The following is a 23,268-nucleotide window of genomic DNA, read 5'->3' as shown; positions in this document are numbered from 1 at the left end:
ATTAATAAGTCGACAACAGTGCACTGAGCGCACGTTTTGCATTAAACAAATGAAGAAGAAAGTAAAAACAAAAGCCGTGCCGCTTCCCATGCACGTGGATAGCGACGAGGATGTAAAAGAGGAAACACCAGCAGCTAATGACAGCACAGACAAAAATATTGAGGCAGATTCCGCCTCAAATGCAGCTGAGGATGATGATGATGACGATGAAATGGATTTGGGCAACTTCAACGCCAGCGCCAAAACAGCGACAGTTGCAAAGAAACGCAAGAAGGGCATCATTTATATATCAAACATACCAAAACACATGAACGTAACGCGTCTACGTGAAATTCTTGGCGGTTTTGGCAAAATTGGACGTGTCTACTTGCAACCAGAGAAACAGCTGGGTAATTAATTTTAACACGTGCATTTGCTTCCAAACAAACAATAATTGGCATTAATTTTAGGAGGCGATAAGAAGGCCAAAAAGAATAAGCGAAAACGTTACAATATACACTTTACCGAGGGCTGGGTGGAGTTTGAATCGAAGCGTGTGGCCAAGCAAATTGTGCCATTGCTGAACAACAAACAAATCTCATCGCGGAAAAAGTCACAGTTCTACGATTCGCTGTGGAGCATGAAGTATTTGCCGCGCTTCAAGTGGGTGCATCTAACAGAGCGCATGAACTACGAGCAAGCAGTGCACAAACAGCGGCTGCAGACGGAGGTATCACAGGCGCGAAAGGAGACAACATTCTTCCAGAATAATCTGGACAAGAGCGAGCACTTAAAGAAGCTCGCAAAGAAAGCCAAAAAACTGGAAAGTGGTGGCAACAAGGAGGCGTAGTAGCAACATTTGAAATTCACTTTTTTTTTACTGATTTAAAATACATAAGTTGGCGCTAATAACGCTGTTAATTTAAATTCTGCAAACTCTTCTTTTTGTGTTCGGCTAAGCGACTTTTTGGGTTCATTGCAATGTTACTCATTGTACACTTACATTGTCTGGTATTCTTACTTTTTTTTCTTACTGTCCCAAATTAAATCAAATAAAACATACCATAAAAGTCTCAAGAAATTTCAAGCTAATTTTATTGCAAAAACAAAAATCAAATTTAAATTATTTGCAACTGTTAACCAACTGCGGCTATGTTAGTTAACAGTCGCCTTTCGGATTCGGTGGATAAAATCTTTTACTGTATTATAAGTTAAATAAACTAAATAATTGATGATTTCATGAAATAAGATTAATTATTAACTACGCAAAGTCTAATATATGTGTTTATGATTAGGTAAATGTGATCGTTAAATTGAATTTAGCGAGTTCGTCACATCTTGCAAGTTTTATAACATAATTCCTAATTAAAAATCAGAAATTCAACAAAAACTCTCCGAAAATTTTCATAATTCTAATTGCAAAATTAAAGAAATTATGGGAAAAAACTCCATTTGACAATTTTATCTGAAGATAGACATGGCGCTTTTTTAGGGACCAGGGCTGCCTTATCTGGGATTTAAGTGCTGCCACACTTTGTGACTGAAAACGGCGCGCGATTTAAATTCATAAATTTAAACGACAGACAATTGCTTAAAACAAAAACAATAAAAACAATTCTGTCAAAATGCGAAAAATGTACTGGTGGAAGAAATATTAAAAATGCATTTAAAACTAAAGAACTGCAAAAAAAATAAACATTAATTAACGCTAATTGAGTAACGTAATGCAAAGTAGTATTTCTAGGTGGTAATGGTAATTTTGGCTATTTTTTTTAAGCTATTTTGCATCGCAATTTCAGTTGTATTTAGGATGATTTGTAGCCAGAAACAGCCATTTTTCCTTTAAAAGTCTGGCAACGCTGGAGTAGTTGAACGATTCGATTTCCTGAATTCAGTCGAAAAAAAACCATTGACCGAACTGGCGCAACGGCGTCTGCGTGCGTTTACAAATTATTATTATTATTTTTTTTTTGACAATTTGTTTTTGTTGTGCATTGAAAGCTTGTTGTGATTGAAACTAGACAAAAAGCAATGAGTAATTGAATAAAGTGTTTGCATTTGAAATTTGTGAGCTTTGCTATTGATAAATTTAATTCACTTTTGTTGTTATTGCGGTTTTACAACGCCACTAAACTCGTTTACCAACACACACTGCGTTTGTGTTCGTTTGTTTGTATTCGCATTAAGCTTCATGCTTGTTGTTGCGCGCGGCATTCAGATGTAAATTGCATACACAAAACGTACAAGATTAATGGAGAATTAGACTAAGAACTAAATTATATTCAATGCATTCCTTGTTGCCGCGCTGCAACACAACAACAACGACAACATTAATAAGCAACCACCAAGAAAGCAAAACGACGACACCAACGTTGGCAAGCACAACAACAACAACAGTAGCAGCAGCAGCAACAACAACAACAATAACAAAGCACAACAGTTGGTAAACTGTAGCAACAGTTGAGGCGGCAAAAAGAAATACATATATTGTAAAAGGTATGTAAATAATGCATGCAAATGCATAGTTAGTAAAATAATTGTTTTGACAAAGAAAAAAATTAGCATTTATTTTTATTTTTAATATAATTAAATGCGATAAATCTCATTATTTTGTAATATTATTTGTATCTTGTCTTAAGCAAGTAAAACAAGAAAACTCAAAAAAAAACGAACCAGGTTTTTGCAATTTTTAATGTGCATTTTTTGTTTTTGTTTTTTTATTTTTTGTTAAAACAATTACTTGACTAACTGTATGTGTCAGCTTCCCAGCTCTTGAAATAAATTTCCAAACCAAGTGCGCCCACAACAAAAAGCATAACGGTATCGAAAGCGCTGTTGGAGCTGCAGCCTGCAGGGGCGTCGGCAGTGGCGTCGGCAGAGCGGCCGTCCAAAAACCCAACGCCCTTGACAGCTGTGCGCAGTTAACGCTGACGTCGCGACGTCAGCAGAAACTCAAAACGGCGACCACAATAGTGAAATGCAGTGGGAAAAAAACAAAAAAAAAAAAAACACAGACAGACAGACAAGAAAAGAAAAGGCAAAGGCATCCCAATCAAATGGAATTTAGCCGGTTTCCATAAAAGCAGACAAACTGCCAGACAAAGTCGACGGCGGCAGCATACAATTCTCAAGTGAATGCGGTCGGTCTCTCTGCAGGAGTTATTGACGAAGCCGGCAGAGAGAAATACTTACCGACAGCGACAGCGACCGCGTTCGTCGCAACTTTGTTTGGGTTTCGGTTTTAGTTTTCTACTTTTATTGTGACTTTCGCAGTCCAAGAAAGTTCAACCTCAAAGTTTGAATGTAGAGTTTACACTTTATCTAAAGCTGGGAATTTGAATTTTATTTGCTTGTGTATCGAAAATCGAATTTCTAGGGATTATACTAATTAAAAATACCCCAATTTGTAATTATTCAGCTATAAATAATTATTTTTAAAAAATATTATTTTTATGTTTATGCAATTAGCTTTCATTCAGGTTTAAAATAAAATAAAATAAATTAAAATTTAAAATTAAATTGTATAATTAATATTAAAATATTAAAATCGAATTCACAACCAGCAGCACAATCTTTATCGTCTTGTTACATTCACAACATCCAATTTTATTTTCTTTATAATATGGATCGCAAACACAATCCACTTGGATTCCACATTCCATGCTAATGACACGCAAATCAGCAACAACAATGCTAAAATTACACACACTTCAAAATGATACTCCCATTAAATTATGTAAATTTTATAAATTGGCCAAAAAGGCAATGCCACCAAATCCAAATTGAATAATAAGCTAAAATACAACAACCGAAAAAAAAGATACAGATTTTATTGTTTGCTTGAGAACTTGTTCTTTTGTTCGACATTTTGTGTTGCTTTTCTTTTTGTCATATTTTTATTTTTCAACGTTTTTTTAATTCGTTGTTGTAAAAAAACGTGCCTGTGTTGTGAAATACAGAAAGGGCAAACAGCAATAACGAGCTTTCTTGACATTGGCTTTGGCTGTAAAATCCTTGGAGTTAGTTGGATCTCAGATTTGTGCTAATACTCTATAATTCAAAAATGTGTCTCAGCTTTAGGTTGATTTCGTTGGGACAGCGTCGCTTTCAGCGTCGGCTGCGACGCCTGCGCAACCGGCGAAACTGTCGATTTTGATTTGATTTGCTAACTTTTTTTTTATTGCTATGAATTAATTTAATGTTTGCGTTTGCCGGTCGCTCGCTCATATGGTGTTTGTAGATCACATATATACAAATGTAAATATGTATGAGTATGTATGTATTTAATTAGCATTTTTTGTTTGTATTATTATATTCAATTCAATATTCAATTGCGCAAACGGTTTCGCAGAGGTTACGTTAAATAGCAGCAATGAGCTCAGCCCACAGTGACGGTCAAAATGATGCAGACAGTAGCAAACTTGATTCTTAGACCAGTACTTAAAGGCGGTTTTTTTTTATCGGTTTGTTACAATGTCTGTCCTCGATTTGCACGCAGAACAATCTTAGAACAAGAGCAATTTTGAAGCTCGATAGTTAAGATTTGTCGCAGTGAGTTTTACGGGCATGTGATGAAAATTTCATCTCGGGCAGTTATTAAACATAATAGATAATTGAGTTATTGTTGTTTTTAGTCAAATACTTTGACACACAGGTCAAAGTAATTATTTTTTTTTCACTTATTTAATATTACCTATTCATTTTTTGTTTTATAGCTTTTAATAAAATATATCATATTCAGGTGTGTTCCAGAAATCTCTAAAGATTTTGAATAGAAATGTTGGTGCTCCTTAAATGTCAGAGATTTCATATTTTCGAACATATTTTTTTGAATCTAAAATCAATTTTAAAGATATTTTAATTCAATTGAATAAATATTTAATTTTGGCAAATCTCTCCAAATTCTCTTAGACATTTGAAAACAATGGTTTCTTTTTTTGGGTAGAGTATTTGAAAGTTATGGTTTTTTACTTAAGGCCGACTTTTTCTAATATTTTTATTTTATTCTTTTAAATTTATTTAATATTTTTTTTTAACAAATATTTATTTTACTTATAATAATTTAATTGATCTGTCACGATAATGTGGGTACTGGGCATCTAACAGTCGAGCACCTCGACGGTAATGTTCTTTTTGGCTTTTTTTTTTTATAAGGCACCACAAAGCGCTCTCTTATGTGGCAGACACAGCGTGTGGCGCCCCATCAAAATTGTCATCGCCAACATCATTATCGTCATCATATCCGAATGACATTAGGCAGCTCGTATAAACATCATCACTGCAAGTCCCAGTCAAAAAAACAAAAAAAAAACTTGCCAAAAACATAAATACACAGACACAGAATACACATAAATACACTGACACAAAAACATAGCGAATGCTGCCAAATGCAGTTTATGTGTCAGCAGCCAACAGTAGCAAAATGGGCAGAAAGAGTGGACAGGAGGACAGTCGAAGAAGTGGACAAGCATACAAACAGATGGGCGATATGCCCACAGTGAGCACAAAAAGTTAACTGATTGCTATGCATCAAACGTTTCTACTGACCCAAAATTAGCTGCCCTTGCCAATTATTTCTGTATTGTATTCATGTATTTACAAAGAACTTTCGTAGAATGCTAAAGTCGCTTTTAAGCCATAAAACTAACTTAATGCTAATTGAATGACAGGTTCCAAATTGTATAAGTAGTATCAACTGTTTGCTTATTTTAAGCACATTTTATTTGGTAATTAAGCATTATCAAACTGTACAACAGCTGATAACTGTTGGTATTTTATTCAATAAGCTTGCTAAATACGAATGTGTCCAGAAGCAAAATGGATGAATAACTTTGTTAAGAAAATTCAAGTTATTGACTGATATTAGATATTGGACCAATAAACAACTGAAAACTCAAATTGCTCACGTATTATGCTTTATAAGAGGGAAAAGTCGATACATGAATATGTGTGGTTTCAATTCCTTTATAATACCCTGGTCAAGGGTATATTTAGTTTGTGCTAAGTATGTAACAGGCAGAGCCTACAAAGTATAAATAATTATATACATATATGTATATTCTTGATCAACAGTCCAGTCGATATAGCCAAGTCCGTCTGTTCGAATTAACGATAAGATCTCTGAGATGGGAGGAGCTAGAAGCACCAAATTTTATATGTTGATTTCTTATATTTGCAGAAAGATCAAGTTTATTTCCAATTTATAACGACACGCCCCATTCGCTCACAAATTAAAAAAAAAAATGAATTATAAGAGCAATTCTAAAGCTAGAGACATAATATCTCGTAGTCGAGCAGTCTTAACTAAAGCTTTTTTATTTTTTATTTATTTTTGCATCCTTTGCACATTTTCCATGCCTTCCATTCTCAAATTTCTCATATTGCATGGCATCTTATGTATAAAGCGTATGTACATATGTATAAAGTGGAGTTGCATCTGATTTGCCATGACTGACAGACGTCAAACGGCATTGCCATTGCTTTTGTTCTATGGTTCTTGAACCGTCGCATTCAGTGAATTTGAATTTGATTCCCTCAGTCTGGCACCACCGTCATTGTAGATGCAGAAAGAGATTGTGTCACATCAAATTACAGCTGGAGAAACCACAATAACAATAGCAATAGCAATGGGAGGTCTGTAAAGAACTTTTATGGAATTTGCTTACATCGCCTGTTACGTTGCTGTCATACATACATACATACACTCACACACACACACACTCATACATATAGCTAAGTGGTGTCGTTTCATTTGAAATAACTTCTACTATTTAAATAATATGAATTTTCAATATTATTATAACTAATTTACACAATTATAATTTATTATATATAATATTTGTTTTTACTTCTCAGATTTTGAATTTTAATATGTATATTAAGTTTTCCATTCAAGTTTGAAGAGTAAATTTTGAAAACATCAATTATTTATCTAAAGCTTAAATGAAATCTAATTAATTAAACTTCAAATTATTTCTGCATATACACTTGTTGAACATTCTGGATTAAAATATACGTAAGCATAAAATATTTATCAAGAATGATATTAAAACAGTTTCAGTTAAGAAATGGATCAAAATTACGACATTGTAGGTGACCCGAAAGCAGGTCAAATCCATGCCAAAGTGGCTCAAAAAGGTTAGGAACCAGAAGAGTGGAAGTTCAAAAACGTTGTTGTTTAGCCAGTTTTTGGAATTGATATTGTTTCAAAGTTGCTTTTAAATATTAAAAAAAGTATCTACAAAATAAATTAAGTTGTTGTATTTGATAAGCATTAGGCTAGCAAGCTGCGCCTAAATCGTTTTGATATCTCTTTTAGTTCTGTTATGTCTGATTAAAAATTAGAACTATCCAAAAAAAAAACTGGTTCAGTACACAACTCAAAAATGCAAAATTTAACTTATTCAGCAAAATTAAGTTAAAACAAAGACCCAACTCTTAAATATAAACAAGTGTGCTCCAGAAATCTCGAGAGATTTTGAAGAAAAATGCTTTTGAAAACAACCGTTCGAAATGTTGGTGTTCCTTAAATATCAGAGATTTAATGTTATTAAACATATTTTTATGCATTTTTTTTCAATTTAAAAAATATTTTAGTTCAATTTAATAAATATTTAATTTTGTCAAATCTCTCAAAAAGCAATGGTTACTTGTTCTCAGGAACATTAACAATTGCTTTTGGGTTGTTTTGGCGCTGTTAGAGATTTGTAGAACACACCTGATAGAGATAACATTTTATGGAGCTTTTTCTGTTGCTGTTAAAGCTGCAGTTTGAAAGGCGGCGCTTTCTGACACTCGTAAAACGAAGCCGCCAATTGGCAGGTCACACGGCGCGGCGCTACCAACCAAATTCAAATGAAATTCCTGTAATGTTCTTGTTTTATGTGCGTGCATGTGTGTGTTTCTCCTATCTTTTTGTTTTCTTTTTTTTATGTGTTTTTCCATTTCACACTTCTTTTTATGTGCTGCACGTTTTGTGTTGTTGCTGTTGCAGCTGTGCGCATTTGTGCCTGAATGCCTGCCGGCTGCATAGTTTTTCCATTGAGGGGGAAAACTTTTCAACAGCAACAACAACAACAGATTGCCAATATTGTGTTGAAGGCGGCCATAACGGTTCCATTGCGTTCATTGGCACCGAAAGACAACTCTCCCAACAACTAAATAGCACCAGCCGGAGGCCTTGGACATTTGCATCCGAAATGCACAAACCGGACGCACTTTGTCACCCGCCGCGCCGTCACTGATCTTTCTTTAATGGTGCGTCGCAACGTCGCAGCGTCGCATCGTGTGAGTGCGTGATGAATGGCATACATACATATGTATGTGTGCACATTGAGAATTGTGTGTATGTATGTGTGTGCATGAGTATGCTGGCGACACCTTTCTAGGCTGCTCCCATTGCAAATGGCCCAATTGGAATTTGAGCAGCAGGCAGTTATAGACAGTGCTGCAAGAATTTCAAGGAATAACACAGCAGCTTAAAATAGCTAAAAATTATTGAAAGTGCTACAAAATAAATTGCTTATGTTACGAAGATGCAGATTATGGCCTAGTAAAAAAAATACGCTATTTCTTTGATATTAAATTTTTCGAATTTTTAATTAATAATAAATCAAGTCTATTAAATAATATGTATATTAAAACTTATAATCAAAAATGTTGACTACACCTAAACCTGATTTAATTCAATGCTGGATTTCAGTATAATCAAAAATGTATGTTTTGGTAAGGGTTTCAATTCCGGTTACCAATTTCAATCGGTTTATCACCGGTTAAAGGTTATGGCTTCCATCACAGCTTTAATCCCTGATATTTACCCTACCAAATGCGCAAATGAGTCTAAATAGTTGGCATAATTGTCTGTAGTAGTATTTTCCTAAGTGTCAAAATGGACTTTGTCATATCGCACACTAAGCTGTTCAATATTTCTTCATGCAAATATTCCAATACTTCACTTGTTATAGTTTTGTTTTCCCTAAATATATTTTGTAGATAAAAAATATATTGTTGCTCTAAATATGTACATACATACATGAAGGTTTATTAAAGTTAACTGGTTATCTGAAATAGTAGTCAATTAATTTTGTAAAATAGTCAGATTTCTAGCTAATACCAATTTTCTTAATTTTCTAGCTTTTGCAAATACAAAAGCTCTAAGTTTAGCTAATTAACAGCTAAAATAGAAACACTACAGTTACCGTTGTAAACTTCTAGTCATAACTCAGACATATGTACATAAGCACACATGTTGTTACATACATGAATATGAACATATGCGCCATAAACGCACATTCATAATGACAATGGGACGCAGCATAAAAAATCAAGTAATAATGCTGACAGCCAAATCAGGCGCTTCCGTTTTCCGGTCGCTGTCCGACGTCGACGTCGCGACGCGTTGTGTGCAAAATAACAGCAAACAACAAAAACAATTTACATTGGCCCTTATTTATGGTCTGGTCAAAGGAGTTGGTGGTGGAGAAGGGAGTGAATGAGTTCAAAAACCCCACGCATGTTGTGTTGCTTCTCTGTTAAACAGCCTTCTTCGCCTTTATTTATTGTTAATTAAAAACGCAGTCGCAGTTGAAACCAATTGAATCAATAGACTTCATTTAACATTCACAATTGAATTGTCTTTAATGTGCGCACCTACGCTTGCAAAAAAGAAAAACCCACAAAGATGCTGCCAACTTGTGCAAAATGAACCACAACAGTGAAAGAGGAAGGAGCGCAACAGAGAATGAGAGCACGAACGTGTGAGCGAGTCAAGTGCGCTGTGCGCACAATGCAAAGTGCGTTTTGTTCTTGTTATTTACTCTCTTTTGCTCTCTCTTTCTGTGTTAACGCGCACGCACGCCAGCGTTTTGCTGCTGCTGTCATTGTAATTATGTGCGTGTGTGGCCTATGAATGTGAATATGTAAGCATGTAAATGCTCATAGGCACATATTTACATACAGTTGGTCAAGAAAGTGTTTGGACAAAACATTGAATAGTAAAATTCGATTAAATTTCTTCTAATATACATATGTACATCCATACATACATATGTATGTTTTCTTAGCAAGAGAACTTGTGTAAATTTTTGATCTTGTCAAAGCACTTTCTTGACTAACAAAAAATTTAACTTTATTGACATCAATATTTTCCATTTAAACTTGTGATAGTAATAAAATAAGAAATAAATGAAAAATAAACAACAAATTTGTAAAATGTAAATTTGTAATTTTGTCAAAAGAATTACTTGAGTAATTGTATGTACAAATGTATTTGTTAGTTATTTGCATACTTTGTTGCTTGTTCATTAATGAAGTCATCCAGTTAGAGCAAGTTTTCCCCCACGCCTTCAAAGTGCCGTTTGGATATGACGCTTGTTCAAAACAAGTGCCTTTGTTATGTATTTTTTGTTTGCTTTGTAGTTATTATTGTTTTGCTGTTGATGACATCAGCAAACGCAGCACAGCGCAGCGGCAGCAACAGAGGCAGCGGCAGATCCATTTTGCATTTTTGCATTGTTATTGTTTTCTTTTTATTTCAGCAAATGCACTCAGAGAGCGAGTGTTTGTGAATGTGTGTGAGAGAAGGGAGAGAGAGAGAAAGAGCGCAAGAGACTGTGAAAGTGAGCATGCGTAAATGATGCGATATTGTTATTGCTGTCAACTGGCAAACAGTTACTTCAATTGAACTCAATTTGAATCTGGCTGGCTGATGGGGAGGGGGAAAGAGGGGAGTTTAAGTATCTGTGAGTGTGTGTGTTAATTAGATTTTCGTCATCTTAAGAGGGTCTCAAGTGGCAGAGTTCTGATTGTTGCTGCTCAACATATTTTCGGTAATTTTCAAGTCATGACCATAATTAACAAGCCACTTGACACACACACACACACGCGGGCATTTAAACAGCTTCATTTTTGACAGTTTCAAGTGGCGCTCCCCTACATTTTACCGTTAGCTGGGGTTAATACATTAATGCCTATTTATGCATTTACATACATGTCACATAAACCCTTTAACAGCCAAATGAATAAGCAACAACAACAATAACAACAATAAAAGCTGCCGCAGTTGGTTTAATTTCACACACACAAAAAGTGGGTTGCATTTTTGGTATGCAGGTCTCATCCTACCTCTCCCCTCCTCTTTCTCTCAACTGCTCCTCCTCCCTTCTCCCTCGCCATCCCATCGATGAGTGCATTATTAACTCTTTCCTTTTTGTTTATGGCACACACGTACAGCAAATATTGCAATATAAATTTAACACTCACCGTGTCAGCGACGACGCCAGCGTCGACGTCGGCGTCGGCGCCACTGCTGCGCTGCCTGACTGACCTTCACAAGCCATAAAAATAAAAGAAACGCACGCGAATAAAATCGCGCGCGATTTTTATTTAGATTTGTCGTCGACCCCAAAGACAACAACAACAGTAGTAGAGAAAAACAGCAGTAACAAAAAAAAAAAAACAAAAATTAAAATTTTTATAACTTAGCTACATATGCTCTGCGTGTTTTAAATTCAAACTGCGCAGTCCGTCGTCCGTGTAGGTAAATGTTTATTTTTATTAACATAACATACATAATTATACAAACAAAATATACGTCGTGTACTGTTTGTAATTGTGTCTGCCATGTGTCACATTGTATTTATTTTCATTAATTTTGGTTTCTTTTTTTTTTTTGCTGTTTAGCAAAAACTAGTTTGCATGTCTGGCCCAAAATGCCATCCACAATTTGGCCAACGGCCCAAGGCAGCGTCGGCCCATGTCTTGATTGGCTTGCAATAGCACAGCCCAAATGCGATCCACAATGTCTGTATAACAACTGTATAACTGTATAACACTACCCAACTGGGATACAAATGGGCAACAAAAGACTTGTTTCTTTTTTAAATTTTTAATACAAACATGCAATATAAAATTGAATATATGAACTATTCTAAAATAGAAAAAAAAAATAGTTTTGGCACACAATAGAAAATTATTCAAAGGTATAAAGATGCACCTTTTGGTTTCGCAAAGAAAATAAATTAATAAATAAAAAACAAAGTCCTTAAGCCTTGCTATTTTAGAGGAAACTGCTTTAAAAAAGTGTTTTAAACTATCGCCTTTAAAATATTACAAGCGTATACAATATTGGTTTGATTACTTAGTAATACATCTTATTATTCATTATTTAAAATGCGGCTTTTTGCTCTGTTGACTTTCACTTTATGAACAAGAACAACAATTCTTCAAAGTTCATTCCAGTGAATGAATAAATAATGCGTGCTCGTTGGCAACACTAGTTTCAGTAGGTGTAAAATTGTTAGACAACTTTCGACTCGACATTATTGTCCATAAAAGATATCAAGCAACACACATTTTTATCAACTCCGTATGAAGTGGATAAGAAGGCGTTAAGAACTACCATTAAAGAGGAAAAATTAGATCAAGTAGAAGAAAAGAGTCTAGTTTAATAAATCTTTCGTTTAGAAATTATGCATCTTGAGATTTCCACGCCAACATTGAATTTTTGACACACATTTTGCAACTTCAAATGCGTAGACATTTTGAAATTCAATGTGGCCATAAGATCCACATGGTTTACAGCCCACAACATTGTTGGGGTTAAGTCAAGGCAAATAGGCAAATACTAGAAATACGTATATTTTGTCGTACAGGCAAATTCAATTAGCAAACACTCTAAACACGCCCACAGCGCCCAGATTCCCACATTCTGTGTGTGTGTGGTTAAAATGAAATGAAAACAAAGCCAAATGAATGATATGACAGGCCAAAAACACAAAAAAAGTTGCCAATTGAATATACGAGTATTGACAGTTGAGTTGGTTCGTCGCTAATGCATACACAGAGAAAAAAAACCAAGTAATTCGTACTTAAAACGCGACATTTTGAGCTGCAATTTTTACCAAGATTGAAATTACTAAAGTCGAGATTTGCGAATTATTTTAAAACATTCTGGATTCAAGTACACTTTCAAACATGATCCAAGTTCCTAACATTTTGAAACTTTTAAAATATGTAAAGATTTGTACAATCTTTAATCACAACTTGATTTTGTATGTATAAAATGTTTGTGAATAAATAAGAAATGGAAATATAGTAAGTTAGCATTATGCAACACCTCTCGATACCTAATTATATTATTTTAGACAGATTACAAAATTATACGGTTAAAGTTAGTTTGAATTTCTCAGTGTCCATCGATCTGTTCCTCATAGCAGAACTGCATGAACCACTTGGGAATTTTAAGTAATCGAACGCTAAAAGTAAAAAGATTACAGAACTTGATTTAAGACTTAACAAACTTGTTCTCTGAGGCAAGCTTGAGTCTCAAACTTATATTAAGAATTTTTGTACAAATTTCTAGTAATTTTAGAGTTTCAATTAACTCAAGATTAATTTTTCAAGATTGTTACTACTTGTTTAAAAAATGTTTATGTTCATTTTCAGTAAATTGTACGAGTTAATTCGAACTTTATTTTAGTACGGCATTTTTCTCTCTGTGTAGCCTCGTCTCCCTGAGTATCTAAGTTGCCAGTATGTTCCAGACCCCATCACCTTATTTCCAATACCCCCCTGTCTCTCTCTCCCTCTCTCTCTCTTTCTCCGTCGCACCCGCACTAGTATCGCATTATTGAAACGGTGTTTTTGCTTTCAAGTTGGATACACAGCTGTGTTTGCGATCTATAAATAAAGACAACTAAAAATGGCAATGTATGGGTTATTTTTCCTGTAACATTACAGAGGAAATATATAAATGTAGATAGATAAAGACAAGGAGGGTTGGGGGGGACAGGCGACAAACAATTTATCGGGGAAGTTTGCTCTGTTTAAGTCTGTCGCAAAATGAAACGTTAATTGCATTGACGGCTTTCATTGATTGTTTTGCCTCATTGTTTGTCTCATTGTTTGATTGTTGTTTGTTTGGCTTCGCAGATTCCCATTTTTGTCTGTCACTTTTGATGCATGCGGTTTTTGTGGCTTTTCAGTCTTATTATCAAACGGTATGTGTTGGGATAAGTCCAACAAACCCAACAATGCCAACGAATTTCAATCGTCACGTTTTTGGTAAACAAAACTGTTCCCAAAATAACTTTCAAGCATATCAAATAAAGTCGTCTATATAGTACTAGGTTCATAAGTGCTTATCTATTCCAATTAAAATGATCTTATCTAAACTATCAACTCAATTATTTACAGCTCGGTAATCGTATTAAATATACGTTTAGAGCTATGATTAATTTTCAGATTATGTTACATAAAGTTTTTCATACAAAAAAAAGAATTTGTAAAAATATTCCGATCTGAACTAAAGTATATAATAATGATATAAAGTTTATTTTATAAATACCTTATCATCATTTTATTATTGATATCTTTGCGGTCAATATTAGTACAGTTGGTCAGGTAATTGTTTTGACATAGTAAAAATGTACATATTTTATTTTGCAAATAGAAATTTTTCTTGGTTAAGTTTATTTTTGATTCTTATTTGCAGAACAAGTTAAGAAATAATAAAATCAATTGGATATAACTATTTTTAAAAACAAAATACAAATATGTGAATATTTCTAATGATGGCTAATAGATATCAGGATCAATTTCTCAATTATTTACCAATAATGAGATTTTGCACACGCTTGGCAACTCTAACAAACTGCATCTCTGACGTTAAATTCAATGAAAACTGTGATTAATAAACGGAAGCTAACGTTGGATAGCTCGATTAATTTGTTTTGCTTTTATCTTATCTCAGTAAAGGTGAATTTTTGATGCTTCATCAAAAAAAAAAAAAAGAAATAAAACAACTTGAGAGCTATAAAACAGAATAGCGCAATTGTAGTTTATGTACTAAATGTGGAACCTATCTGCACACGTGCTGTTGTTGTTGTTGCTGTTATTATTATTGCAGCAGTTCTCTGACTCATTTGCCTGTTCATTGTTTGTCTTTTGTTGTTGCTGTTGCAGTTGTTGTTTTTGATTTCTTTGATTATTTATTACACATCTTGAATCTTGGGACTTTTGATGTCTGCTTCAGCTTCTGCTTGGGCTCTTGGCTATCGCAGTCTCTGCCACACGAATGATCGAGGATAATGATAATGACGATGACGATGATGATGATGATGACGCTGGCGATGACGCTGAGAAGACGACGTGCCGGGCGAATTGGTGCACGGCAGCATTTTAAAAACAAAAAAGAAAGTTTATCTTTGGCACGCCGTAGATTTGATACCCTTGCCAGAGCCATGTATTTAAATTTCAACCGATCCTGCCTATTGTTAATATATTAGTCCAATTTTAACCAAAATTAAAGACTATACCAAGTATAAAACATTTAAGCTTTGTTGATATATCTAAAAAAAACCCATTAAATGTTAATTCTTGCCGATCCTTCCGATGGCATCTATATGATTTCAGAAAAAAATATGGTACTATACTAGTTTGCCGTCCTGATCAAAAAAGATATAGGTTTATAAGTAACTAATTTAAAAGTTCAATTTTAAATATAAAAGTCACGGTTTTTTTTTTTGTCAGTTACTTGGCTATATATTTTATGTAATCCGCCACGCCTCCTTTAATGCATTACACGTTTCGTGATAAAATTATAATACCTTCAACAAGGGTATAACAAACCAAAAAAGACGAAACAGAAAAAGGCAAAGTAGGCGATAAAAATGCATTTCATAATGTTTATTGTAATGGGAATGGATAATGGCTATGGCTGCAGGGAGAGAATAGTAGTGGGAGGTGTAGAGAGCGGTTAACGGAGAGCGGAGAGAGTGCATAATGTCATGTGTCCAATTGTCAATGCCGGTCGGCAAGTCTAGACTTAAATAAAAGTGTGAGAAGTGTTCGTGTTTTCACTAAGGGAGGATCAAACACGCGATTGAAAACTCGTAAGCTTAAAAAATAAAAAAACTCGCTCTTGAAGTTAAGCTTAGAAAACACGTTGGATTGTATGTGAGGTGAACATGCAATTCACACACGATCCACATGCGTTCCACACACACGATTATTACACAATCAAGCCAACCATATTGCTTAGTGTTTAACGAAATTATTTCACATTGTCATACATAAAAAAAAATGAATGAGCGATACACGCACTTACACAAATAAACACACACACTTGTACTTGTAACTGTAATTATAACACGCGCAACAAGACCAACAATAACAACAACAATAACAATGTGACGCTTGCTGATAATGATAATAATGTTGAAAGAAGTCAGTCGGGCGGTCAAAATCAGTGACAACAACAACAACAACAACAATGACAACACATTGTGGCAAATGAAAATGATGCGTGTCCAATGAAAACTTTATCAGCATTATAGTTAAGAGAGCTCGAAGCGTGCTCTCATTTCTGGTTATCCATACAATTGGCCCACATACCACACTCCAGTGTTGCCAACTTTTGAGGTGCTTTAAATTGAACGGAAAAAAAGTCTACAATTTTTAACAAAAATCTGTGCATTTTTTTTTTTTTTAATTAAATTTTCAATAGTAAAAAGTGTGGGTGATGATGAATGTTGGTTGACTGTGAGCATGATCATCATGATTTATTTTTTATAACCAGTTAATATCTCAGTTAACTATTCTAATGTATTCTAATGTAATAAAAATAGAAACTGTTGTCACAATCTAAAATATCTGAAAGTTATATTTTTTTTGCAAACTTAGGTGCTAAGTACATGAAAATTGATATGGAGTAGTATTACTTGACATAGTAATTGTTCCTACAAAGAAAAAAAAAATGCACACATTTGTAATTTATTTTTGAAAATTATTAATCCCAGTGCATCTCATTATGTTATTTTTCAACTTGTACTAAAAACAATAAGCATATGAAATAAATTAAAAAACAAAAGTATCAAAATATTGTTAAAACAAAGGCGATTTCTTTCTCGCAATTAACCCTTTGTAAAAAGCCAGTTTTGACGGGAAAAAGCTGCCATACTGGCAACACTGTCACACATACACTCACACACAGAGACACAATGTGGATGATGATGTAGCTTTATCACATTGCTGCTGTCGTTGTTGTTGTTGCAAGTATCTTTGACTTGGCTTCCTCCTCGATGTCGACCACTTTTGGTGTTTATGACCCAATTTGGCTCATTGGAACGTTTTGTACACGGCCCACCGCAGTCATTTCCGCGCCCAAAAATAAAAGTGAAAACTTGAAATGTGTGCCTCGCGTCGCGTCGCTCTATTGCTTCCCGTGAGTCCACAACATCCACACACACACACGTGCCACATATTATACGCATGTATTTGTGTATTTGTGCGTTATCAAACGCCGCATTCTTCATTTATTTGCCGAACATTGTTGATTGATTAGCTTTCCAATTGATTTTCTAACGATATGGCAACGCTGCTGCACAAGAGAAAAGGTAATAAGAAAAACCACACAGATCGAAGATATATTTGTATGAATGTCAACATTATGCTTCCTTTTGCCTGATATACTAAATTGCAGTCTTGTATGGATATTTTTATTATTATTTTTTTTTTTGCAAGTCTGGTTAGGAGTTACCTCTCTTTTACATACAGTGGCCATCAGTTTATTTGTTTCCTACATATTAAAAACTTAACATGATTAAACTTTTCAAAAGGGAGGAGATCTAAATAAATTTTTAACGCAGAATTGTTAAGTAAGGTTTTAACTTAAGCACATTAGTTTTTTTATATTTTACAGATAAATGTATATTATATCTCAAATAAGCAATGAAAACAAAAAAAAAGTTAAGAATGTGCACTGAATAAAAAGACCAACTTCTAAAATCAAGAACATTCATCTTAAATATTTTGTTCTTAAAATAAAATTATTTTAAGACAAAATTACTAAAACTAAGATTATTAATCTAAAAAATCTTAATTTATCAAACTACTAAAATAAAACAGAATAAAATTTAAATAAATCAAAATTATTTTTTTTTATTAAATTTTTAAATTTTTACTTTAAGAACATTTATTCTTAAAATAAGAACTTGGTCTTATTTAAAATGTTCTTAAAATCAAGGTGTGTTCTCTTAATTTAAGAATTTTATGTTCTTGACGCATTTTTTAGACAAAAAATCTTAGTTCTGAGACCAAAATCTTGATTTTAGAACATTTTTTTTTATCACTGTAGTGAGTCTAAAAAGCTGGGATCGACTGTACCTTTTTACATAATAATTATAAGCTTCTTTTTCAAAATTTATAAATATTTTTAAGTGTAGTCAATTTATATTTTTTATTAAAATAAAAAAAAATATTTTGCTTTAACGCAACGTGCAAATATGTCAATTTTAGCTTTAATTTTTTTTTTTATAAAAAAAAAGAGTTTTAAAGTTTTTTTGAAAACGGAACATTTTTGGCTTAAATATATGTACATATGTATATGGTCATGTAGTGGCAACTGTAGTTAGAACAGGCAGACAATTTGCCAGTGTGCGTGTGTGTGTGTGTGTCCTGAGCATTCAAAACGAAACAAAAGAGAACAATAACAATTTAAAGCAGCTGCGCAAGCGTGCGTGTGCATCTGTATGTGTATATGAGTGTGCATTATTTGTATTTGTCAACTTCAACGTCGAAGTCGACGTCGCTGGTCTGCGCCTCAGTTGACAATTTCACGCCTTGACAAACGCACGCGCTGCGTCATCTCGTCGTCATCATCATCATCATCATCATCATTATCATTGTTGTTGTTATGTGTGTTTTTGGTTGCTGCTGTTGTTGTTGTTTTTACTCATCGCTCGCTCTACATTTTCTTCTCTTTCTGTTCGCATGCAGATGTCATTGACGAAAAAGGATCCGTCGCTGCGTGTTGCCGCCTCTGATCCACATTTGGTTAGCCTAGGGGGCGGCCGACTTAGCACCGCCGTCACCATACACTACATACACATCGGTGAGTATAAAACCAAACGGCACGACTCACGACCCGACTTCGTTGCCCCTCCCCCAAGGTCACTTGCAAGCCGATAATCAAAATTCATAAGAATCTCTATACAGTCGCTCTCAACTTGTTCGACCTACTATATTAAAAATTGTAATAATTTTAACTTTTAATCGGAAAATATATAAATAAAATGCAAGCTCAGACTTATCAATGTTTAAGTTTCAGCGAAAAAATGTTAATTTATTTACATTTTATAAATTAAATATTCTTGGAATATTCCCATATACAGTTAGTCAAGAAAGTGTTTTGACAAAATCAAAAATTTTAATTTCTGTTTTTTATTAATTTATTCCTGTTCTAGTTTTTAGAACAAGTTAAATTATATCAAAAATAATTTGATCGAATTTGTAATTTTAATTTATATCAAAATTGTTGTGTATCAAATATGTTGGAAGTGACTGTAAATAAGTTTACTAAAATACGAATACAAACATCGTACGCAAATGAAACGCACAAAAATGGAAGTACAAATGTATTTTTCTTTCGGTTTGCGTGTGCCGCATTGCGATAAGATGTCGCACAGTGTAACCCAAAAAATCCTATAGAACTTCAAGAGCTTTTAGGATCTTTAGTTTGGGCTAAAATGAAAAAATGCCATCATAAAGATAGTGACTTTTTAATATAAGCCTTATATCATATCTTATACGAGTACTTAAAACGTTGTCTTTTCGGTTTTCAGCATTATATTACAATGTTTATATTTAGATTGTTTATAATTGTCAACAGTTTATTGACATTCTTAACTTCGTAACAATACTTATGTTAACTAAACAATTTATAGAAGTTGTAAGATACTTACAAAGTATACCAAATTATACCATTAATATGTGCTAATTTGGGAAAATTAGTCTTTAATTTGTTAACGAACTCTTTTTTATTTTTTTTTATATCGAAATTAAAATTTTTTTACCTCAAACAAATTTTATACTTTAAAACTCTTGGTATTAAAGTCTTTAAATAGATTTACATTTCATATGTAAGAAAACTAAAAAATAAATATGTTTAATTAATTACAATAATAAAAGAGAAAAAATTGTTGTGTACATAATAATTGACATATAACCACTGTGCATAATTTGTGAAATGTTCCACGGTACACGCCGTGTGGTTGTTGCTCTACCAAAAATTATGCGATAAGAGCGCCAGGTCAACTTTTGACTTTTTGTACAATTGTACATTTTTCGACTGCCTTTGCGATGTTGTTCTCTTCTCAGTCTCATTCACAGTGGAAACGCAGCGAGCGAATGTGCGAGAAATAACGTCAGTTACAGTTACAAATTAAGTTACAATTACAGTTACAAATGTGGTTACAGCAGCTACAGTTACAGTTTAATTTACCGCTGCATTTGTATATTCAAAATTGCTGCGATTTTATAGCCCAGTACCCCAAAGAGAACAGTGGCTACTAGGTTTGTGACAATGTCTATTCTTCCATATGACCACCAAGGTATGGAAGACTTTAAGTGTTAGAGTGCCACAATTTGGTGACCATACTCTTTATATCGTGCAAGTTTGTTTCAAATTTTTTCAAAACTCATAAAAAAAAATTGAATAAACAGGGAATTTTTGAAGCTAAACCCTTGGGATTTAGCATAGTAAATGGGAAAAACACGAATGCTCGCTAAAAATGTAAGCTCGATCGGTCGATCGGTTAATAAAGATAAAAATGTACAATAATTTTATTTTTTTCTAATATTTGAAATTAGATTGTTATTAAAATTATAATTGTTTCAAATTCAAAATTTAATTTGTCAAGAAAAAGTTCAAGCAATAAAAATATTTTTTTTCATTAAATTGAACCGAGGTTCGAACCTAACCTTGGGTTCAGGGAGTACATAAACCGTTTCGCGAACCAATCCTAAGTCTTGCTTTATGGTTCGAACCGCTGAACCGAACCTTTAACAAAATTTTTGCAGCCTTGGACAAAATCAAAAACTTACATAATTTCTTTTGAAAAAAAAAATTATATATGTTTTATGATTCTTTAATTGAATTCTTTTTTTAAAATTTTTGTCTATGGTTTTTGGAACGAAAAATTGAAAAATAATTTCCATTGAAATTAAAAAAAAATGTGAATTATGTGAATTATGTGAATTTTTATTTCAAAACACTTTTTGAACTAACTGCATCGTTATTAATATAGTGCATAGTTCAAAGCAGGTCCTATGAGAAATTTTTTTTAACTGTTTTCTTTTCTATTATTACACATTTTTATTGTTCATCAACTTTTATTTTATTGGCTCTAATGCAAAAATTTGAAAAAAAAATTGGGCAAATATGAAATTTTCAAATTGCAATTTGCGGTAATTTATTATAGCGGGCATCTTTTTGATAGAGTTTAAATCCGGGAAGATTTGTCTTTATTTTTAATTTTTCTTTTGATTAATTTTTTTTTGTTATTTAATTGTTTTATAGATGATTAAACTGCTGCAATTTGCTGTATTTAGCATTTTAACCTGTTTGTTTTTTTGAGTTTAGCATGATATGCATGTTCTTGGTGATTGATTGATTGATTTGTTTGATTGCTTTGATTGACAGGTGACACAACAATCGGATCGGCGCCAAATTGCAGCATCTCGTTGAACGGAAGCGGAGTGCGTCCACTGCATTGCACCATCTATAGGAGTGAGGATAACGAGGTGACGCTGGTGCCAGAGCCGGAGGCGCGATTGCTTATCGACGGCGCCCACATTGAGGGAGAGGAGGTGAAACTAAGCCAGGGTGCAATGATCACCATTGGCAACTCGAATTATCTGCGCTTTAATAATCCAGATGAGGCACAAATGATGCGATCCGCAATGGGATCCAATGATAGAATCTCGATGCCCCATATTGATTTTACACAACAATCGTCGCGTCACGAGAGTCACGATTATAATCAATCTCACGAACTGGAGAGCTTTTATGAGAGCATCATAAATCCCTTCAAGAATAATCATAATACAACCAGTAATAGTAATAGTAGTAGAGATGGTTCCAATGTGGATCTAAATGGTGTACAGTGTCCAAAGGTATTCAGCTCCGATCTGGTAACAGTCAATATGCCAGCACGGGATGTGCTTGGCCAGAAATATGCGAGCTTTGCGCGTAATCTGGCCGAGAATCATCGCAGCGATAAGCAGTTGAATAATCAATATGCCAAAAACATATCCAGTAATGTTAATGTCAATGGAATTGGACACAACTCTGGCTACTGCAATGTGCCCAGCAATGCAGCTGTCTACAAACAACAACAACAGCAGCAACAACATCAGCAGCAGCAGCAACAACAACAACAACAGTTGGGACAGGAACTGCTGAGCAAGGTGAACAATGATCGCTATGATCGTTATCCAAAGCCAGGCACCTACACAGCCGGCGGATTGCAGATCTATGCAATGAATGGCATCAATACGGAGCTTAACAGCGGTGCCGAATTGGAGGATATGCTCAAGATTTGCACCGAGTATGCGGATCGGCAGCAGGAACAGCAACGGGAACAACGGGAGCAGCGGGAGCAGAGGGAGCAGCGGGAGCACAACAACAGCAGCAACTCGAATCACACAACGTTGCACAATGCGAGTGCTGGCAGCATCACATCCTCGCCCATTGTCCAGAATCGCATCAAGACAAATGGTTCATTGCCGCGCGACAAGAAGTCAACGTTCCAACAGCATGCGGGTAGCAGCAGTAACCTGGCATTGATTAGCAGCTCATCGGGCTATGAGAATGTACGACTGCTGGGTCCAAATCGTGTTGAGATCAATGGCCAACTGCATGTGTCATCGGGTGTGGCACCTTCGGCTGCTGCTGTTGCCGTTGCAACAGCCACGTCGAGCAGTGAGAATCTGGTGGTCAGCACTGGTAAATATGTGCCACAAAGTCCACGCACCAAGATACGCACCAATTGTCTGTCCCCCAAGAAGGATGCCTCCTTCAATGCCGCATTTGCATTGATACCACCGCCGCAGGCATTGCCCATAGCTGTGGTGAAGCCACCGTTGGCACCAAAACCACCGCCTCCCAATCAACAGCGTGACTACGAGCAACTCTTCAAGTCCTTTGAGCGCAAACAACAGCTGGAACAGCAACAAAAGCAGCAGCAGCAACAGCAACAACAACAACAACAAGTTCACTTGACGCCCGCCAAACGCTCCAATAAGAATATCAACAATCTCACCCTCAAGCTGAACGAATCTTCCTCAGCGAATGCATCGCCAAAGCCGAGTCGAAAACCAGCTCCAGCGCCGCGTAGCATCAATGTGGAGCAACGTCAACGTCGCGAGCTTCTTCAGCGTCGCAAGCAACTCAAACGAGAACTGGCCGAGCTGCCACCGAATATGGATCATTCCGAGGTAAAAGTACGCGTG

General features: G+C 34.7%; 2 protein-coding genes across 3 annotated transcripts in view; both read left to right on the top strand.

The window, feature by feature from the left end:
* The first annotated feature begins 2 nt into the window (after window positions 1-2).
* Window positions 3-906, top strand: LOC117783497 (pre-rRNA-processing protein esf2-like). The gene is made up of 2 exons (XM_034620916.1): window positions 3-389; window positions 450-906. Exons 1-2 carry the CDS (start codon window positions 50-52, stop codon window positions 827-829), a joined length of 720 nt encoding a protein of 239 aa, XP_034476807.1. The 5' UTR covers window positions 3-49; the 3' UTR covers window positions 830-906.
* Window positions 907-1,894: 988 nt separating this feature from the next.
* Window positions 1,895-23,268, top strand: part of LOC117780404 (pleckstrin homology-like domain family B member 1) — a 32,246-nt gene continuing 10,872 nt past the window's right edge. The window contains exons 1-3 of one of the 2 annotated variants that reach the window (XM_034616929.1): window positions 1,895-2,475; window positions 18,754-18,868; window positions 21,458-23,253. In XM_034616929.1, the coding sequence (XP_034472820.1) occupies window positions 18,754-18,868; window positions 21,458-23,253 (1,911 nt within the window). In that variant the 5' untranslated portion in view covers window positions 1,895-2,475. Of the gene's footprint in view, window positions 2,476-18,732; window positions 18,869-21,457; window positions 23,254-23,268 lie in introns of those variants that run through there. The other variant, XM_034616921.1, reaches the window with a different exon arrangement.

This window comes from Drosophila innubila, chromosome X, assembly GCF_004354385.1.
Source record: "Drosophila innubila isolate TH190305 chromosome X, UK_Dinn_1.0, whole genome shotgun sequence".
Taxonomy (NCBI): Eukaryota; Metazoa; Arthropoda; class Insecta; order Diptera; family Drosophilidae; genus Drosophila; species Drosophila innubila.
Note: the sequence above shows the minus strand (reverse complement) of the source record. Positions and strands in the feature narration are given on the sequence as shown.

Excerpts from the sequence above, each read along its gene's own strand:
- LOC117783497 (XM_034620916.1), top strand. The coding sequence starts at position 50 with ATGAAGAAGAAAGTAAAAACAAAAGCCGTGCCGCTTCCCATGCACGTG. Across the intron at positions 390-449 it reads GCAACCAGAGAAACAGCTGG|GAGGCGATAAGAAGGCCAAA; the intron begins GTAATTAATTTT and ends CATTAATTTTAG.